The sequence below is a fragment of the Capricornis sumatraensis genome, chromosome 2, assembly GCF_032405125.1.
Source record: "Capricornis sumatraensis isolate serow.1 chromosome 2, serow.2, whole genome shotgun sequence".
Taxonomy (NCBI): domain Eukaryota; kingdom Metazoa; phylum Chordata; class Mammalia; order Artiodactyla; family Bovidae; genus Capricornis; species Capricornis sumatraensis.
In genome coordinates this window covers 46,820,406-46,841,068 of record NC_091070.1, presented here as the reverse complement: position 1 = coordinate 46,841,068, position 20,663 = coordinate 46,820,406, and the positions used below count along the sequence as shown (strand labels likewise).

Below are 20,663 nucleotides of genomic sequence, written 5' to 3'. Positions count from 1 at the left end.
GCTGAATCTGTTACTACATCAGAATCTGCATGCTGAGAAATTCTGAGGAAAATGCACAGCCACATGAATTATTATGACAACACAGTTATGCTTCCTGATGCCAAAGGAGACCTTGAGCTTTACTAGGAACTTGGCTTACGAGGCCCCGAGGCATTCATCTTTCTATTCCCTTCAGGAGCTTAACTAAACCTTTTCCAGCCACCTCCAGTTCGCACATCTCTATCATAGGCCTTATCTTATACCTGGACATTTCTTGACCTATAGACCATCAGAGAAGATTAGGAAATGCTCTAATGTAATGTAATTAGGGAAATGTTGACTTCATCAAATTTTCACTCCTATATCAAAAACTTAGCATTCTCTGCAAGGACTCACACAACATTCCCTCAAATTTCAGAGCAGAACTTATCCTGTTTTTCAATTTCAAAGAATGTTCCTCCTTCAGTCCTCTTGACCACGTTTACTTCTTTGTCCTCTGGAATGTGATGGAATCACTTATGCTCCATCCGATAAATTTGCAACATCACTTTTGCAGCTAGTTCCTGTCCTAACAATGTATAAATATGTTCAGTGTATCTCAGCAGTGAGTAGCAGTAGTGTAGTCGCTCAGTCATGTCTGACTCTTTGCGACCCCATGGACTATAGCCCACCAGGCTCCTCCATCCATGGGATTCTCCAGGCAAGAGTACTGCAGTGGGTTGCCATTTCCTTCTCCAGGGGATCTTCCTGACTCAGGGATCAAACCCAGGTCTCCCACATTGTAGGCATCTGAGCCACCAGGGACGTCAGTGTATCTTATTAAACATGAAAAACTCCTACTCTCCCAGACAGTAAAAATAACATGTTTTCTTAATGATAAAGCCTTTCAATCTTAACCAATCTCTCTTACCATTTCATTCAAGTTGCTTAACAGATTAGTCTCAATTTCCTCACACATTTTCTCTATTTTTTCATTATTATAAATTAAAAATATAATATAGAAAAATGTACAACTTTAATATAAAGATGAATACAACCCCCGCGGCCCTCCGCCAACCGCACACACACCAAAAAAAAAAAAAAAATTAGCTCTTTCCTACCAAGTGGTTGCACCATTGGCATTTTGGTACATTTTCTTTCAGGGTTGTTTCTAAACCAGTAACTATGTATGTACATGTACATACGTGTGTGTGTTTTCAGTGCTAGAATTAGAGTATATACAGAGTTTTGTATGCATATGTTTTGATTTGCAATTAGTTCATGGGCATTGCTCAGTTATATAAATGTTCCTTTAAAAACTTGATTTTTAAGTTACTGAAATTTAAAAAAAAAACTTGATTTTTAAAATGATTGCATTATATTTTAGGGACTAAACAAACCCTAATTTATACCACTATTCATACATGCCATTCACTGAGGATTTCTAAGAAATTAGGCTTTAATCTCAACCACTTCACTTAGCAATGACCTCCTAACTGCCAAACCTCATTTCTTTCTGGATCTTACTTGGACTTTTTGCAACAGTTGACAAAGCAATACACTCCTCTTTTCTTAAAGTATTTTTACCTTGTCTTTCATAATGTCAGGTTTTTATTATCTTTTTTACCCAATTTGTCTAACAATTTTTCTCAGTGAACTTTGCTTGCCCCTCCTCTTCACACACATGTGTTCTATAGTTTTCACTTAATTCATCTAAACCATGACTTTAACTAGCACTGCACACAAAAAATCTGGATTTGGAAGAGTAGTGATTTTCTTTTCTTAAATATATGTTTGCTTTACAATCTTTATAGGTAAGAAATCTTTACCACTCTTTTTTTCTTTAAGATTAAATGTGTCTAGATTACACCTTTGGGCAAGATAAAAAGGGGGCTCTATAATGGTGTTTCAATCTGAGTCACAACTGACAGTATCAGCTTCAGAAATCAGATTAATAAGAACTTCAGGCCAAGTGGATTCAGGGAATGTTATACTTTTGTATATGTATTCTCCTGAGCAAAGTGGATTCTTTTCAATAGGTAGAGAAAAATCTAGCCAAATCTATGTATTAAATCACCAAGTTATCAAGATGTAGTCTGAAAAAAGACTTCTTATTTGACCATCTTCTATAAATTATTTGATTTACAAAATGAACTTTTTAATAATTATGTTGCCAGAGAACACTACAAAGTAGTGAAATCAATTTGGCTCCTCTTTGGGTCAGCATGAAGCATGCTATCTCATTTTCCTCCAGGTAGCTTTTACAGTGGAAATTAATCATATAAACGCAGCTTTTTCTCAGAGGTAGATGGGCTCAGTGTTCCACAAGATTGGCTTATTCTCTACAGTATACCCAGGCATAATATTAAAAGCAAAACAATTTCATAACACCAAATGCTTTATGTTACAGGTGAAATCCCAAGACAATGAATATTGTTATCAAGATGAAGTTTTTTTATAACAAAAACTGTTCTGTGATGTGGTAATGGCCATAACAGTATTTTGTTGAGCTGGTTAGGGAATTTTCTTTGGTGCCAGCTCTTACAAGAGTCAATCTGTCTAACAAAAGTAGCTGATGTTGTATTGTATATACTGTAGGTAATCAGGAGAGATGAACTCTTCATACCTCATATTTAGAGAGAGCTTTGAAGTCTTAAAAACTAGTTTATCTTTTACTTCATTTGATTTCCATATTAAACTTGAGAAACATGTTAGAACAAAACTTTCTATCCTCACTGAATGTACTGAGATATTGAGGCTTAAATGACTGAACTGACTTGCTAAATTTGAATACATACTCAAACTCCATGACTCCTAACCCAGAAAGTGTCCTCTTCTATTAGTATTTATTTTTATTTGTCAATAAATAATAATTACCTTTTCCTTTAATTCATTCCAACTGATCTCACACATTTCCCACGCACTTTCTTTTAGATGTAAACGACAAGGAAAGAGTAGCCTTAGTAGTGCTTTACAACCTTTTATTTGTTAGGTCTCTTTTGTTCCTACTCTATGAGACATACCTCAAAATTTGACTTCTAACAACACAATCAATAATAAAAATCTATTCAGTGAACCAATTTGGAAGTACAGTGAGAAGAGAAACTATGGTGTCATGGAAACCACTTTCCTACAATGGATCTTAGTTTCCTCCACAAACAAATGTGTATAGAACTACTTGTCTTACATGGTTATTGAGAGAGAGCTACTGCCTACCAAAGGCCCTGGTGAAAATCTGGGGACTATTTCAGGCATCTTCCCCTTCCCCTCACTGTTCACATGCCTAAAGACACAAAGAACTGTTGATTCTATGCTCTGAAAAGCTCTGGAATTTTTCTTTCCAATCCCATCTCCACCAACTCTCAGTTTAGATCTTCATTACTTTACTGGGATTACCATAAATTTATATCTTATTTCTGATCCTGTCAATTTCAATTTCATTATGCTTATAGAGAATGGGTTCCAGCGTCAGATACAACAGATAAATACTTGAGACTCCTTAGGATCCTGCATTGTTACTCTTCAACATGTTATTAAATGCATTTGAATATATCAGGTGGACAGTCTTAATTAGGTACAGATAGTTTTCTCAGTCTCTTTATACACCTAACACTTTTTCATTTTCACTTAGATAATATGTCCTTATCCATTAGTACCAGTAGAAATCCATAAGAAGTGTAAATGGAGCCCAAAAGGCTCTAGAGAAGCCAACTGAGCTCACATTTACCAGGGAACACTATCTGAAAATTTGCATACATGGGGAAGTTTCCTATAAATTCTACTACTCTACTATAAAATATGTTTTCCTCCATTGGAAAAGCCATTACATATATGAAGATTTAATCTAATGAAGATGCCTACTGACTGTCAAACTTTAAACTTTAGTCTATTATACTAAGACACAAGGGCTTCCCGGTGACTCAGTGGTAAAGAATCCACCTCCCAATGCAGGAGACTCTGCTTCGATTCCTGGGTCAGGAACATCTCCTGGAGAAGGAAATGGCAAGCCACTCAAGTGTTCTTGTCTGGGAAATCCCATGGACAGAGGAACCTGGTGGGCTATAGTTCACGGGGTCACAAAGAATTGGATACAACTGAGCGAATGAGCATGCACTAAGAGATTCTTCCTAAGATGTATATTCTGCAGCAACATTCTAAGATATGTGGAATCCAAAACTCCTTGAAAATCTTACTCTAATAAGTTATGAGAAATTTTTAGTTCAAAAAATAATACTTACTCCGAAGTTGGTAGCAGCAAATCGATCTGAGGCAGAAACTTGCACATTTGTTGAAATGGTTGTGTGAGCATAGAAAGCGTTTATATTTGCCAGCAAGGTGCTCATTACAGCAGGGACACCAGGGCACATGTATTTAGAAGACAGACAGGAAAAATGCCTGTAAGGCAAAAAACATTAAGCACTTTAAAAACAGAACCTAATTAATTCACATAGAAACATGTCCTCTAACATCAGCAATTAAACAATTCCTCGACTATATCTGTGAAAAGGAGAGAAAACTCTTACAATCCATAAGTGAAAGATAATGCAATTCCAGCCTTTTAAAAATTTCTCATTCACAAATGTAAAGTGGTTTATTTAGAATGTGATTTGTCACAGGGACATGTGCATAATTTCTTTCAACTGGAGAGTGCTGTGTGTACACACAAAAATTGCTATTTCCAGTGGAATCTCACACTGTCGAAAAGCAATCATCCAGGAGCCTATCATCTCTGGCAACTCTGTCCTTAATGATTTTAGTTCCTGGAGTGCTGTATTACAACCAGAATGTTCTTCCACACTTGCATTCTTCTCACATCAATAAGGTAAACAGGAAGCCCTCCTTTCCCTCCTTTCATTGCACAATGATTAAACAAGTCAACTTAACATCTGACCTGAGTCCAGTCTGTGAGCTTTTGTCATTAAGGAGTAGTTTCCACAAGCAGTTTTATTTTCTGAGATTTTGCTAAATCCTGGATTTAATTAAGCAAACAAATGAACAGTGAAGACAAATTAAATTATGCCAGCTTTATGCTTAAAGATCATTTCTTTTAAACCTTGAATAATAGTATCATTTACAGACATCAGAAGCATCAAGTATTCAATTCTGTTACTTCTCTCAGGAAAACCTATTTCATTTGAATTCTAACAAAAGACTTAAAAATTGAAAGCACAGCTTGTGATAAGTGAAAAGATAAAACATCCATGGAATAAAGAAATTTTCAGTACATAATCTGATCCCATTTTGCCCTCATATCTTAGTAATTTGTCTACCACTTAGGCATCTCTGAATTTTGAGAGAAAAAACTGTTAGGACTCAGTTCTTGATGAATGAGAGAGAAGAAAGAGAAGCGGTTACATTCCAGGTCTTTAGTTTGGATGACTAGGTGAATGATGCTTCTGCCAAGTGGGCCTAGAACTAGAAAGAAGAAAGGGAATTAAGGTGGGGATTATGCATTCAGTTGAGTTTAAGGCACCTGTAGAGCTTTCATGTAAGAACGTCCACCAGGTTGTTGGAAACCTGGGCTGAATACTTCAATCTGGGGATCACTTCAAAACCATGAGAATGGATAAGGTTATCCAGGGAAATCAAGTAGAATGAACAGTGTCAGGAAATGGAACCTGGGAAATACCAACATAGAGTGAACCCTGGAGATTAGTAGTGAACCCAGAGAATAGTATACCCTAGAGATTAAATAGGAAGAAAAATAAGTGAATTCTAGGGCTGAGATAAAATTTAAAATGATAGGTTAAAGGAAAGCTAGGCCAGTGGAATTAGGGAACCCATGGAATAGGAGATTTGAAGGGTTAAGGATGACTGATGCTGATAGGTGCATTGAAAGAGTCTTTGGTTCAGTTCAGTCACTCAGTCGTGTCCGACTCTTTGCTAAGAATCTAAAATAACTATTGGACTTGACAAACAAACATCGTGTGACTGTAACAAAATCAGTGTTAGTGGAGTGACTGGGGGTTGCATCAAGAGGAAAGAGGGTGGAAAGCGAGAAAGTAGCAGAAAATGATCAAGGAAAAATGGATCGAGACCATATTTTGTTGATCTTTAGCTAAGGAGTTTATGGAGTTGGCTGAAATTCCTGCAGCGGGAAGTGATACCATCAGGTGACTCTGGGAAGATGACTCTGAAGTGTAAAGATGGATTGAGAAGAGTAGGTATTGGAAGCAGAAAAACAACGTAGGGGATGTAGAAGCAAAAAATGACCTTTCTGCCCTGAATTCAATATGACTAAGCACTTCACATACCACAGTTAGAAGGAACAAAATATTTTGCACCTTGAGATAATCTGAAAATCACAGGATCACACTGTTTCTTATCTCCCAAATGTAAAAACCTCAAATATTTCTCTAACATCTGAATTTCCTAACAAAACAACTGTGAACTGGAGTTTAGCCATGATATATCTGAAAATGTATAGTGACCTCTGGAAGTATGAATACCAGGTGGAAAGCTGCTGTTTCTGCCAAGAATAGCACAAGAACACCATGTAAACCAGGTAGCCTTAGGAATGCTATGTTTTGTTTTGTTTTTCCAGTGCTTCTAAAGTCTCATTCCCCCTCTGTACTTGTTGTAATCAAATAGATTTTCCTTTTCTGATTTTTTTTCTCCCTAAGGTCACAGAGCAAGTAAGATAATTAAGGATTAGAGTTCAGGCAATGCAAGTTCAGAAGCATCTCTCTTAACCACCAGGGTGACCTCTTAATTTATTCTCCCTCTCTAATATTGTATATTATATACTGTGTATGTATCTGTTGCTTCCAGAACACTTAGCTGTCATTTCATCCAGCTCACCTCTAGCATAGTGGTTTCTTGTACACAGGAGTTGGTCACTAAGTGTTTAATGAAACCAAGTGAAAGCAGTATGAGTTACCGGTATTTAAGGAGAGTTAGAGCATAGGATGTGTGCTTGGTTACTTTGAGTATGACAGTTTATTACAACATCCAACTGATCTGTGAACACTGAGTGGAAGCACATAGCAGTTAATGCCATAATGATCACAACTCTGAAGGTGAACTGTATTCTGCTTATAATTGGTACCCTGAGAGCAGTATTTTAAATTTTCCTGAGCATTAGGCATGCATTCATCTTAGTGACCTGACAGAAATATTTTACCTCCTGATTCAAATGTAACTGAGATGATTTGTGGGGTATGATGGGAAGTAGCCAGCTGTACATGATCTATTCTGATCTCCTGTAGAAATAGCCACAAAACCCAAAAAAGGATGTGAAATCATACCAGTGCTACAAATCAGGTGTGGCAATCAAAGCTCTTCCTATATCTGGGAGGGATTTTGCCTACGCTTACAGCAGTTGAATAGACTGAGAGATATTCAGTGAGTAACTAGTGGCTAAACTCTTAAACTGTTAACCTGACTAAGGAAGAAATGGGAGGGTATTTCTAGGAACCATACACTGTTACAACCCCCACATCAGAAATGTGAGTCCTAGGCTGCTGGCCAGCAAGGCTGTTATTCACTTTCCTATTCCATGGTAAATGGCCTCCCAAGGCAGTGAAGCTGACTCTTGTTTCCCACACCTTCTCAGTCTATACCATTAAAGTGTACACAACTCCCAAGACTGCAATACAGCCTGCACAACAGGGGACGGGCAATGAGATATGAAGCTACTTAGAAGAAAGGGCTGGAAAAACATGCAGAATAGTATACCCTGGAGATTAAATACAGCCTTTGATGTTATGCTCTAGCAAGACAAGAATTCACAGGTTGTTTACATTATCCAGAAAAGGCATCTGGCTCTTCCACAGAGCCCACCAATAGAAGCACGTAAAAATCTTTGCTCAATCTAAAAGCACAGGGCATTTGAATCAAGTCATAGCAGAGAGGGAACATTTTTGAAGAATCACTTACCATTATAGGATCTGCAGGTGAATATTGGTAACACCCTGGTGGTTTACAAATACGGATTTAGAGTCAAAGGATCCCGTAAGTTGCCAAACAAGCAGGATGCAAACATCCATGCATGTTATTATCACAACATACACACGTGAGCACACTCACTTAAACAGCCAAAATAACTAAGAACTTGGTAGGAAATACTATTAACTAAAATGGTCAAAATGTTGTCTCTGGGTGGCGCTACATATTTTTGTAATTAAAAAACATATCTTGTATTTTAAAAACACTTTACCATTAGCATGTTTTATTGCCCTAATTGGGAAAATATAATACATACATATTTTAAATGTTAATTCAACTTTTGCTCTATTGTTGATTTTTATAAGTCTTTATGTAACTTTTAGCACAAGCTGGAATCAAGATTGCTGGGAGAAATATCAATATCAGATATGCAGATGATACCACCCTTATGGCAGAAAGTGAAGAGGAGCTAAAAAGCCTCTTGATGAAAGTGAAAGAGGAGTGTAAAAAAGTTGGCTTAAAGCTCAACATTCAGAAAATGAAGATCATGGCATCTGGTCCCATCCCTCCATGGGAAATAGATGGGGAAACAATAGAAACAGTGTCAGACTTTATTTTTTGGGGCTCCAAAATCACTGCAGATGGTGACTGCAGCCATGAAATTAAAAGATGCTTACTCCTTGGAAGAAAAGTTATGACCAACCTAGATAGTATATTCAAGAGCAGAGACATTACTTTGCCAACTAAGGTCCGCCTAGTCAAGGCTATGGTTTTTCCTGTGGTCATGTATGGATGTGAGAGTTGGACTGTGAAGAAGGCTGAGCGCCGGAGAATTGATGCTTTTGAACTGTGGTGTTGGAGAAGACTCTTGAGGGTCCCTTGGACTGCAAGGAGATCCAACCAGTCCATTCTGAAGGAGATCAGCCCTGGGATTTCTTTGGAAGGAATGATGCTAAAGCTGAAGCTCCAGTACTTTGGATACCTCATGCGAAGATTTGACTCATTGGAAAAGACTCTGATGCTGGGAGATATTGGGGGGCAGGAGGAGAAGGGGACGACCCAGGATGAGATGGCTGGATGGCATCACGGACTGGATGGACGTGAGTCTGAGTGAACTCCGGGAGATGGTGATGGACAGGGAGGCCTGGCGTGATGCGATTCATGGGGTCGCAAAGAGTCGGACACGACTGAGTGACTGAACGGAACTGAACTTTTAGCACCAATAAGAAACAAAGTAATACAACTCCTTTTAAATTTTGTTTGACTAAGGTTAACTTTTCTTTATATTTTTCTTTTTTTAATAAAACAGTAAAACTTTTCAAGTATACAATGTAAAACTGCATAACCTATATTATACTTTACAGTATCATTAAATAAGGTTTTTATGGATGAAGTTAAACAAATCATCCATAAAACAATCTTTTGTTTCAAAATGTATCATAGACCTAATTTCTGATTGAGTAAATGCAAAAAAATACTATAAAATTATTAAGAAATAGAAGTCAGTTTTATAATAAAATATATTACTTGGAGAACAGGATTCACACACACAGTACAATGTATAATAATATAGATAACTAATAAGGACCTACTGTATAGCACAGTGAACTCTACTCAGTACTTGGAAAAGAATGTAAAAAAGAATAGATGCATGGATATGAGTAACAGATTCACTTTGTTGTACACCTGAAATTAACATCATTGTAAATTGTACCCCAATAAAAATTAAACATAAATATCAAGAATTAATTTTAAAGATAATAATAAAATGATGTCTCATAACTTTGAATGGAAAATATAGGGATGAAAATGGTAAAGATGTGAAAAATCAAAGGGCAAAGAGGAAAAGTTAACATTTCACTAAATAATACTGTTCGTCCTGTTAGATTTTTATACCAGTTTCAATATCAAATTAGCATTACTATGGTGCTCTTCTTGTCAGCTGGTTAAAATTACAAACAACAAAATTTTTGTTGTTTGTTATATGGAAAATAGATCAAAGTCATAAATATGACCCTCCTAAATTTGGTCAGAATTTCATTGAACATGTCTCAATATACCTAACAATTAAAGATACAACACTTAAAAAGAAGTTGTCACCTTTTGGAATTTATATTAAAATGTTCTTCAGAACTAGTGACTCAGGAATTAATCAGCTGGAATACCAGGATTAAAAGTTTAAGCATTTGATATTAACTAAAAATGAAATGCTGACACTGAAACCCAGAAAGAGAATTTCCAAGTCACTCTAAGAAATATAATATTTTACCTAGCTGGTAAAAATACCTGTACTTCTTTAGAAACTATGACTGTGAGTACAGTAAGTTAAAGACAGTAGCTGTTGGTATCAAAACAATAATCTATACTGAACTTTCGTTTTCACCTTCACTTTTAACCCTAATTGATAAATGGTTAGGCAGCCAATATCATATAGGTAGTAGTATGCATCAAAGTATAATTTTTAGATGAGTGAAAGACAAAAATAAAAAAGAGATGAACTTCAAAGAAGTAAAGATATTCATTAGGGTAATGGCTACCTTTCTAAGAAATCTTGCAGGAATAGTCAACAAAAAGCTTTTTATTTTTTATTTTTTTGATATGTGGAGGAAAGTGGTTGGGCTAGGGAGGGATAATCAGTGGCCAATTAAGAGTTATAGGTACCATGGTATAGAGATGATTCATTCTAAACCTAGTTCAGGCTGTGACCTCAGAAAAGTAACTTTCTCACTTGTAGATTCAGTCAATCCATCTGTAAAATCAAAAGGCTATGAGAAGATCTAATTCTTACAGTCTCTAATGTGCTATGAATCTCTGAATACAGAGAACACATCCAGCCAAGTCATACACATTATTTTCCCTACCAACAACATTTGATTCATCAGCACGAATGGATAGTTGAGATGGCCAGGAAGTAGAGGACAGGGGAGTTATACTGGGGCATCCTTTGCACTTGGAGAGTTTTCAGCTAACAGACTTCTACATGGTCTTCAATTTGGCAGTATTTGCCTCTCAGTTTGTGTGTGCCCATTCTTTATGCAGGGTTACTGACAAGGCAAACTTTCTTGCCTCTAATCATTGCCAAGTCTATGCCTCAACCACTAATGCCAAAGAAGATGAGGTTGAATGGTTCTGTGAAGACCTACAAGGTCTTCTAGGACTAATGCCAAAAGAAAAGAAAGAGATGTCCTTTCCATCATAGGGGACTGGAATGCAAAAGTAGGAAGTCAAGAGATACCTGGAAGAACAAGCAGTTTGGCCTTGGGTTTCAGAATGAAGCAGGGCAAAGATTAACAGAGTTGTGCCAAGAGAATGCACTGGTCATAGCAAACACCCTTCCAACAACACAAGAGATGACTGCACACATGGACATCACCAGATGGTCAATACTGAAATCAGACTGATGATATTCTTTACAAAGATGGGGAAGTTCCATATATTCAGCAAAAACAAGATGGGGAGCTGATGGTTTAGATCATGAGGTCCTTATTGCAAAATTCAGAATTAAATTAAAGAAAAGTAGGGAAAACCACTACGCTATTCAAGTATGACCTAAATCAAATCCCTCATATAGTGCAGGTGAAAAATAGATTCAAGAGATTAGATCTTATAGATAGAGTGCCTGAAGAACTATGGATGGAGATTCATAACATTGTATAAGAGGCAGTGATCAAAAACATCCCCAAGAAGAAACGAAACAAGGCAAAATAGTTGTCTGAGGAGGCCTTACAAAGAGCTGAGAAAAGAAGAGAAGCAAAAGGCAAAGGAGAAAATGAAATATATGCCCAGCTGAATGCAGAGTTCCAAGGAATAGCAAGGAGAGATAAGAAAACCTTCTTATGTGAACAATGTAATGAAATAAAGGAGAACAATAGAATGGGAAAGACTATAAACTTCTTTAAGAAAATTAGAGATATCAAGGGAGCATTTCATGAAAAAAATGGGCACAATAAAGGACAGAAATGGTATGGACCTAACGGAAGCAGGAGATATTAAGAAGAGGTGGCAAGAATATACAGGAAAACTGTACATAAAACGTCTTAATGACCTGGATAACCAAAACGGTGTGATCACTCATCTAGAGCCAGACATCTTTGAGTGTGAAGTCAAATGGGCCTTAGGAAGGATTACTAAGAACAAAGCTAGTGAAAGTGACGGAATTCCAGCTGAGTCATTTCAAATCCTAAATGATGATGCTGTTAAAGAGTTGCACTCAATATGCCAGCCAATTTGGAAAACTCAGCAATGGCCACAGGACTGGAAAAAGTCAGTTTTCATTCCAGTCTCAAAGATAGCAATGCAAAAGAACATTCAAACTACTGTACAATTGTGCTCATTTCACATGTTAGCAAGGTAATGCTCAAAATCCTCCAAGCTAGGCTTCAAAAGTATGTGAAGTGAGAATTTCCACATGTACAGCCTGAAGTAAGAAAAGGCAGAGGAACCTGAGATCAAATTGCCACCATCTCTTGGATCATAGAAAAAAGAAGGGAATTCCAGAAAAAAAAAATCTACTTTATTGACTACACTAAAGCCCTTTGACTGTGTGGATCATAACAAACTGTGGAAAATTAACCAAAAGATGGGAATACCAGATCACCTTACTTGGCTCCTGAGAAATCTGTATGCAGGTCAGGAAGCAACAGTTAGGACTGCATATGGAACAATGGATTGGTTCAAAACTGGGAGAGGAATAGGTTAAGGCTGTATATTGTCACCCTGCTTATTTAACTTACATGCAGAGTACATCATGCGAAATGCCAGGCTGGATGAAGCACAAGCTGGAGTCAAGATTTCTGGGAGAAATATCAATAATCTCAGATATGCAGATGACATCACCCTAATGCCTGAAAGCTAAAATTTTGTAACTAAAGAACCTCTTGATAAAGGTGAAAGAGGACAGTGAAAAAGCTGGCTTTAAACTTGACATTCAGAAAACTAAGATCATTGCATCAGGTCCCATCACTTCATGGCAAATAGATGGGGGAAAATGGAAACAGGGATAGACTTTATTTTTGTGGGCTCCAAAATCACTGTAGATGGTGACTGCAGCCATGAAATAAAAAGACACTTGCTTCTTGGAAGAAAAGCTATGACCAACCTAGACAGCATATTAAAAAGCAGAGGCATTACTTTGCCTACAAAGGTCCCTTTTGTCAAAGCCATATTTTTTCCAGTAGTCATGTATGGCTGTAAGGGTTGAACCATCAAGAAAACTGAGTGCTAAAGTTGATGCTTTTGAAATGTGGTGTTGGAGAAGATTCTTGAGAGTCCATTGGACAGCAAGGAAACCAAACCAGTCAACCCTAAAGGAAATCAGTCCTGAACATTCATTGGAAGGACTAAAACTGAAGCTCCAATACTTTGGCCACCTGATTTGAAGAGCCAACTCAAGACCCTGATGCTGGGAATGACTGAAGGCAGGAGAAGGAGGAGATGATAGAGGATGAGATGGTTCGATAGTATCACTAACTCAATGGACATTAGTTTGAGCAAACTCAGGGAGATAGTGAAGGACAGGGAAGCCCGGTATGCTGCAGGCCATGGGGTCCCAAAGAATCAGACAACTGAGTGATGGAACAACCACCAACATTGCCTTGAAAATCATTTCTTTTTAAGGCTGCCATTCTAATACTACATAAATTATTTCTAGGGGGAGGAGGAAGAGCGGGAACAGGATTATAGGCACAATTAGCAATTTAAAATGACAGTATAAACACTGCTGCGATGAACATTGGGGAACATGTGTATACCTGTGGCAGATTCATGTTGATGTATGGCAAAACGAATACAATAAAATAATTAACCTCTAATTAAAATAAATAAATTTATATTTATAAAAAGAAAAAATAAACAAAATAAAATGACAGTATATCTCTACAGCAAACCATTCCCTCAAACAGCCCATCTTCAAATAATATAGGTCAAAATTACTACTGAGTAATCTCTCAAAATGTTTAACATTTCCCCAGGAAGACATGATTTAGAAACAATGGATTAATAATGCTAAAAAGACTTCACTGCTTTTGTAAGAAAATGGGTTTAGTGTCAAACCAATTTAACAAATGGAATTTCAATACTGTGAGGAAAGTTAAAAGTCGCAAACTCCAAAACGATGTTTAAATTGCTTATAATGAGATAGTTACTGGTATTTTTTCAGTTGACACAACTGTTACAACACTATCAACCATTCAAAATACTACTGAGAAAATATTAGGAAATTGTTGTTGTTTAGTTGCTAAATCATGTGCAACCCTTTTGCAACCTCTTGGATTTGCAACAGTTGGTCCCTGTTTCCTTCTCCAGGGGATCTTCCTGACAGGGATTTCAAATAATAAATCTGGATTCAGCTCACTTGCTATTGTTTTGATGAAAATAAGACAATCATCTAACTCACCTGTCTTTTTATCAACAATTGTCCTTAATCACAGGCTTACTTGTTGACTCAGCAGTAAAGAAACTGCCTGTAATGCATTAGACCAGGGCTTGATCCCTGCGTCCTGAAGATGCCCTGGAGGAGGAAATGGCAACCCACTCCAGTATTCTTGCCTGGGAAATCCCATAGACAGATGAGCCTAGTGGGCTACAATCCATAGAGTCTCAAAGACTCAGACATGACTGAGCATGGACAAGGAGCATAGCATAGTCCCTAATCACACCCATCTTATGGTTTCAAAGAATGGGAAATGCTTTTGATAGAAAAGATTGAAAAATCAATTATGAAAATTAGAGCGGAATGATTGGAAAGAAGCACCAAAATGCAGTGATTCTTAGAGTCTTTGAAGAGATCTCAGAGGAGCAATATAAGACAAAAGGAATAGACAAAAGACAGACAAAAGGAAGTGTGTATCAGTCACTTAGTCACGTCCCACTCTTTGCAACACTATGGACTGTAGTCTGCCAGCTCCCCTAGCCATGGAATTCTCCAAGGATGAATACTGGTGTGGGTTGCCATTTCCTTCTCCAGGGGATTTTCCCAACCCAGGGATTGAATCCAAGTCTCCTGCATTGTAGGCAGATTGTTTACCATCTGAGGTACCAGGGAAGATGAAAGGAAAGACTACCTATATTCCTAATGTTAGAAATACACTGAAATACACTAAAATAATATTCATGGGCTCCCATGTGGTGCTAGTGGTAAAGAACCTTCCTGCCAATCCAGGAGATGTAAGAGATGTGTGTTTGATTCATGGGTTGGGAAGATTCCCTGGAGGAGGGCATGGCAACAACCCACTCCAGTATTTTTGCCTGGAGAATCTCAGAGAGAGAGAAGCCTGGTGCGCTATAGTCCATAAGGCTGCAAAAAGTCAGACACAACTGAAGCAACTTAGCATGCATGCAAAATAATACCTTTCACATTTGCTCTTAAAAATTCAGACTAGCATGCATTTCAATGATTTTACTCATCTTTATCAGTAATGAGGAACTCAAACCTTTAAAGATCACTTCTCCTTTGGCCAAAAGCATCATAGCTTTTCATAAATAGTATGGATTGCTTGAGCTCAATTATGGACAGTTTGAGTACCAGGCTAGTGGGGAGGGACAGGAAAGTATGAAATGCATACGGTTTAGAGGAATGATGGAAGTTGAAGAGTAAGTAAGCATGACAGCCTCATGCTGCCTGCCTCTCAGCTTTATCCGAAACCTTTCCTCATCTGTGCCTGGAATGGTCCCTCCATGTGTACACACCTGCAGCACACAATCATGCCTTCATTATACTGTCTTGTTATTAAGTAATTTATTCTTCCTCTTCTCCCTCACAGGGGATGAAGTGATATTGTCCTGTACAAGTCTTTGCACTTAGATGCTCAGAGAGTGTCTATCAGATAATGAATTACATCTTCTGGAAAGTGGCTTCATGAGAAACTGGACCTTAATTTCTTGCTTGCTGAAATATTCTCAGTGCCTAGAAAACTTTTGGCATATAACAGGCACTCAATAAATATTTTTTAAATGAATCGATGATTCAATTAAGAAGCACTCTCTTTAGAAAGCAGGCTCATAGCTCAAACAGCTATAATGACTAGTGACTTTAAAGTAAAGTGTATCTCAACAGCTCTGGTCCAAATATGAATTAGATTAGGATGACCAGTACCAAAGTACAGGTTGTTTGTTAAGCATACTAAGATTAAAAAGAACAAACTAGTGCTTTTCTCTTATCAGTACTATAGAGGCATGACTATAATCTAATAGAATCTAAAATTTTGGGAGACATAATGAGTTTCATTTTAAAATAAATGAAAGGCTCAAATTAAACACTCGGTTAAAATGTATTTGTTTGACAGAAATCACCGCTAGAGGACAATTTATTCCTTAATGCTTGACATGAAATTCTCTTAATTGTGTTCAGGGGTGAACAGTTGGTCTGCCAGAACATTAAAAACATATGTTTGAATGAATAAATGAAAAAAAAAATTCTAAAACTCCCCAAATGATGAAAACAGGTTTTATGTCTAGCCTCATGCTAAACATGTGGAATAGCGTGCCCCTTTGAAAAAGGGAACAGACTCTCATTCTTACTGTCACAAATTGGAAAATTGCTTTTACGTTAGATGGATGGCTGCATTTACCATGTGGGAACAAATCCTCCAGGTCCTTGATCAATCACTTGTCCAAATAGGAAAATTGTAATCCCTTTCCTCCTTCTCATGAGTGCTTCAAAACAAAAGATAGACTTTTTTGCAACAAATAGGTCTAACACACTGTGCCCTGATAGCTAATGTTCTGTGGTAAAAGGAAAGAACATTTACAGTAAGCAGGAGGTACCTTGGAGGACTGGAAAGTTTGGTATTAATGTTCAGGTTATTTACCAGCAAAATAGATTCAGGCTCCTTATTATGATGAGAAATATGTAAGAGGAAAATTTAATAATGTATAATCAGACTCTCTGACTTAATACATACTTCCTCTTTATTTGTTTGTGCTCCAAATCCATCTTCAAAGAAATGGGAGTATTCTTGAAAGAAACCAAACAAACTCTAATAAAACAGTAAGATTATGAAGTTACCTGGGGATCTGACTAAACATAGAGGGTCTTTAAATAGCAAGAGAAAATGTGATTAGATTTTTTTGATCCAATGGTGTCTAGGGAAGTGCAGAGAATTAAGCAGTTTTATCCTTTCCAAAATGCATAAGTATCCTGACTATATAGAGAGGTCATATGTTTTTTTCTTGAAGCTGAATTTCTTAATTTTGTGTTTTTAAAAATAAGAGGGTATTTTATATTAACGTATGGAATCTTGAAAGATGGTACTGATGATTTCATATGCATGAGTTAATACACAATATTTGGCTTTCTCTTTCTGACTTACTTCACTGTGTATAATAGGCTCTAGGTACATCTACCTCATTAGGGCTGACTCAAATGTGTGGGTTTTTTTTTTTTATATCTAAGTAATATGAAGACATTTTAAAGAGATGGCTCCCTAGTACATGAAAAAGTTGATTGTGGCTTGAAAAACTGGCAAGAGGCTTTAAATATTTTTATATCTTAAAGGGACAGAGGAAAAAAAATAGTAAGTTTTCTAAAATAAGTGCTCTGAGGAAAGGGAAGGCAAGGGTCTCTGAGGTTAGACTTTTTAGATTCTATAAGAGCCAAGGTAAGGGGGAGACCCTGGGCCTAAGGCATAAAGAAGCCTGTCTAAAGTTTTGTTAAGCCAAGAGAAATTTCATCTTGGTCAATCTTAAAAGAAACATTTAATAAATAAAAAATATCAATAATCAAATATGTAACCATCAATAGATATAATGTGCCACATTTTATTACTGTCAAAGTTCATTTGTCAATTTCTCCCACAAAAAGCAGGTATTCTTTTCCCTTATGTTTATCTACCTTACTCTTGCTCTTTCGATGAGAAGCTAGCAATTGGTAAAAGTACACAGTCAAACCCAGCTGATGGCTTTTGCTTTTAAAATAGAGTTTTATTGGAGCACAGCCATGCCATTTTGTTTACTTAGTATCTACACTGTTTCTGCACTAGGAATGCAAAATTGAGCAGCTGTCACAGACACTGTAGGATGCACAGAACTGAAAATATTTACTCTCTGGCCTTTCACACCCATACAAAAAAAACTGCCAACCTCTGCTTCAGAGTATTTCCAATGTAAGCAGAGACTTTGTCACACTGTCTTTTAAATATATTAAGATCCAAATTGACCTGCAAGTCACTAGATACCAAAAAGGCATTCAAAAATATTTTTATTGTTTACTTAAGTTAAAAAGGTAGTAGAAAAATAAAAGTGGTAAGTTGAACGATGGATGATTCTTCTCTTTTAAACTATCATACATTTATGTTTTTTCTCTGTAGTAACATGATTGTGCTTCTCAGAATATCAGAAACATAGCAATGAAGAAATCTGACATCAGCTTACAGAGATATTTGGAATAAATTAAACTTGATACTTTTCTTTACTGGCATTCTTTCCAAAAGATTTTTCTATGTTTTTGTTTTAAACATAGTTCTCTTGGCAGTGCAGTTCATTTACTTTAGACTATTAAATCATAGCTATATTTTAATTGAATTCAAATGTTACAGTAGCTGCTCTGATGAGTTCTTGCAGACACTGACATGGGACAGACTTCGTTGTGGCTGTCCAGTTTCAAAATAGGCTGCCTCAAAAGGAATAGCTCCTGGAGACTGGACCAAGATGGCAGAGGAGTAGGACATGGTGCTCACCTTCTCCCACAAATACATTCAAAAAAGTGAGAAAGGAACTGGGATGGGACCTGTGCCCCCGTGAAAGAGGGAAAGCTTCCACATCCTGCGAAGTCCCCTCCCTGGTGCAAAGACTAGCCAGGAGAGAAGGGAAGCGTCAGAGCCTTTGAAGAGAGCAGAACTAGTTTATGGAGAGCATAGCGGAGAGAGACTTGCACAGATGGTAGATATCACTGCCCTGCACTCCCCAGCCTGAGATGCTCATCTGCTGGGATGGGTAGGGGCTGGCGGCTGAGGCTTGAGTCTTGGATGTCAGACCCTAGAAGAAGACGGGGATTGGTGGTGTGGATACAGCCTGAAGGGGCTAGGGTATGGTGCACCACAACCAAGGAAGTGGCATGCCAGAAGAAGCCAGAGCCCACCCAGACAGGCAAGGCACCACTGTTTGGAGGTACACAAACATAGGAGCTTCCTTTTCTGGATGAGTACTCTTAGGCAGCAGGGCACCACCTGCATGAGCTCCAGGGTCAAGCACAGCCACCACTGGCATTTCAGACTCCAGAGGCAGGTACTGGTGCTGGGTGCCAACCACTCTCTCCACCTTCCCAGGAGTACACACAGGCCATGAACCTGCCCACCCTCTATCAATGGGATAATGGCCAGCACACACTGAGGAAAGAGACAGCAAGCATCCAAACCAAAACAGCACCCATGCCAAAAACAATTAAATCCATACAAGTGACACAGTAATCTTTCCACATATAAATTGTCCTCCAAAACTACAGTAGATGATTGTTTCTCTTAAACTCAGAGAGTAGGAGAAACACTTCCAGTTAAAAGACCAAGAGAATTCCTCTGAAGGGGCAAAAAGTGAAACAGACTTCTTCAGTCTAATAGACACAGAGTTCAAAAAACAAGTAATGAAAATACTGAAGTAATTAAGAAAGGTTATTGACAGAAATGCAGATTGCTATAAAAAAGTAACTAGAAACTATAAGGAGGAGCCAAGAAAAATTAGGAAATTCATTTGCCAAGATAAAAGCTGAGCTAAAGGTGATGAATAGCAAAATGAATAATGCAGAAAAAAGAATAGTGATACGGAAGACAGAATAATGGAAATTAGTCAATCAAAGCAGAAGACAGAAAACCATATAAAAAATAAAATGAAAGCAATTTAAGAAATCAATAGGGTAATATAAAGCATGCCATTTATACATAAGAGGGATTCCAGAAGAAGAAAGAGAAAAAGGAAGTAAAAGGTATTTGAAGTAATTAAGGTTGAAAACTTCCCAACCTAAAGAAGGAAACAAATATCCAGGTATAGAAAGCATAGAAAGTCCTAAACAAAATTAACCCAAACAAAATTAACCCAAATAACCCTATATCAAACTATATTATAAGAAAAATGGTAAAGTTAAAGATGAAAAGAGTATTCTAAAGTCAGCAAGAGAAAAACAGAGTGTTAATTAACAAGGGAACCGCCTTGTTAATTACAAGGGAACCCCCATAAGACTATCAGCTGATTTCTCTACAGAAACTCTGCAGGCTAGAAGGGAATGACAAAATATATTCAAAGTCTTGAAAGGAAAAAAATCTTCCACCTAGAATACTATACCCAGCATGATTATCATTTAGAATAGGAGAGAAAATAATTCTTCAGACAAGCAAAAACTAAAAGAATGCAGAAATACTATTAATAAACCTACCCTAAAAGAAATACTGAAAAGTCTTCTCTATGTAGAAAATTAGCAAGAAGGTATAGGATGGAGGAAATTATAAATAGAAATTGAGTAACTTAAATTAGCCAATATCCAGATTTAAGGGGGGGGGGGGGGACTATTGTGAAAACAAGGAACAGCAAAAGGATAAACATTAAGAAGTAAAAAAAAAAATCAAAATCATAAAATGTGTAGAAGGAGAGAAATAAACTGAAAAAAAGTAGATTCTTTTTTCAGAATGTGTAAATTCCTCTTTTTTCCTTTTTTTAGAATGTGAGCCTACTATGTGACTATCAGTCTAAACCAAACAGTTAGAGGAAGGGGCTACGTGCTCGTGCTCCATTGTGTTCGACTCTTTGCAACCCATGTACAGTAGCCCACCAGACTCCTCTGTCCATGGGATTTTTCAGGCAAGAATACTGGAGTGGGTTGTCATTTCCTTCCTTCT

The 20,663-nt window shown here is 37.3% G+C and overlaps 1 protein-coding gene across 2 annotated transcripts in view; it reads right to left on the bottom strand.

Annotated features, from left to right (window-relative positions):
- The window catches only part of UNC13C (unc-13 homolog C), a 666,761-nt gene that overhangs the window by 312,188 nt on the left and 333,910 nt on the right, over nucleotides 1–20,663 (bottom strand). For both annotated transcript variants that reach the window (XM_068963824.1, XM_068963823.1), the window contains one exon: nucleotides 4,197–4,353. In XM_068963824.1, the coding sequence (XP_068819925.1) occupies nucleotides 4,197–4,353 (157 nt within the window). The remainder of the gene's footprint in view (nucleotides 1–4,196; nucleotides 4,354–20,663) is intronic.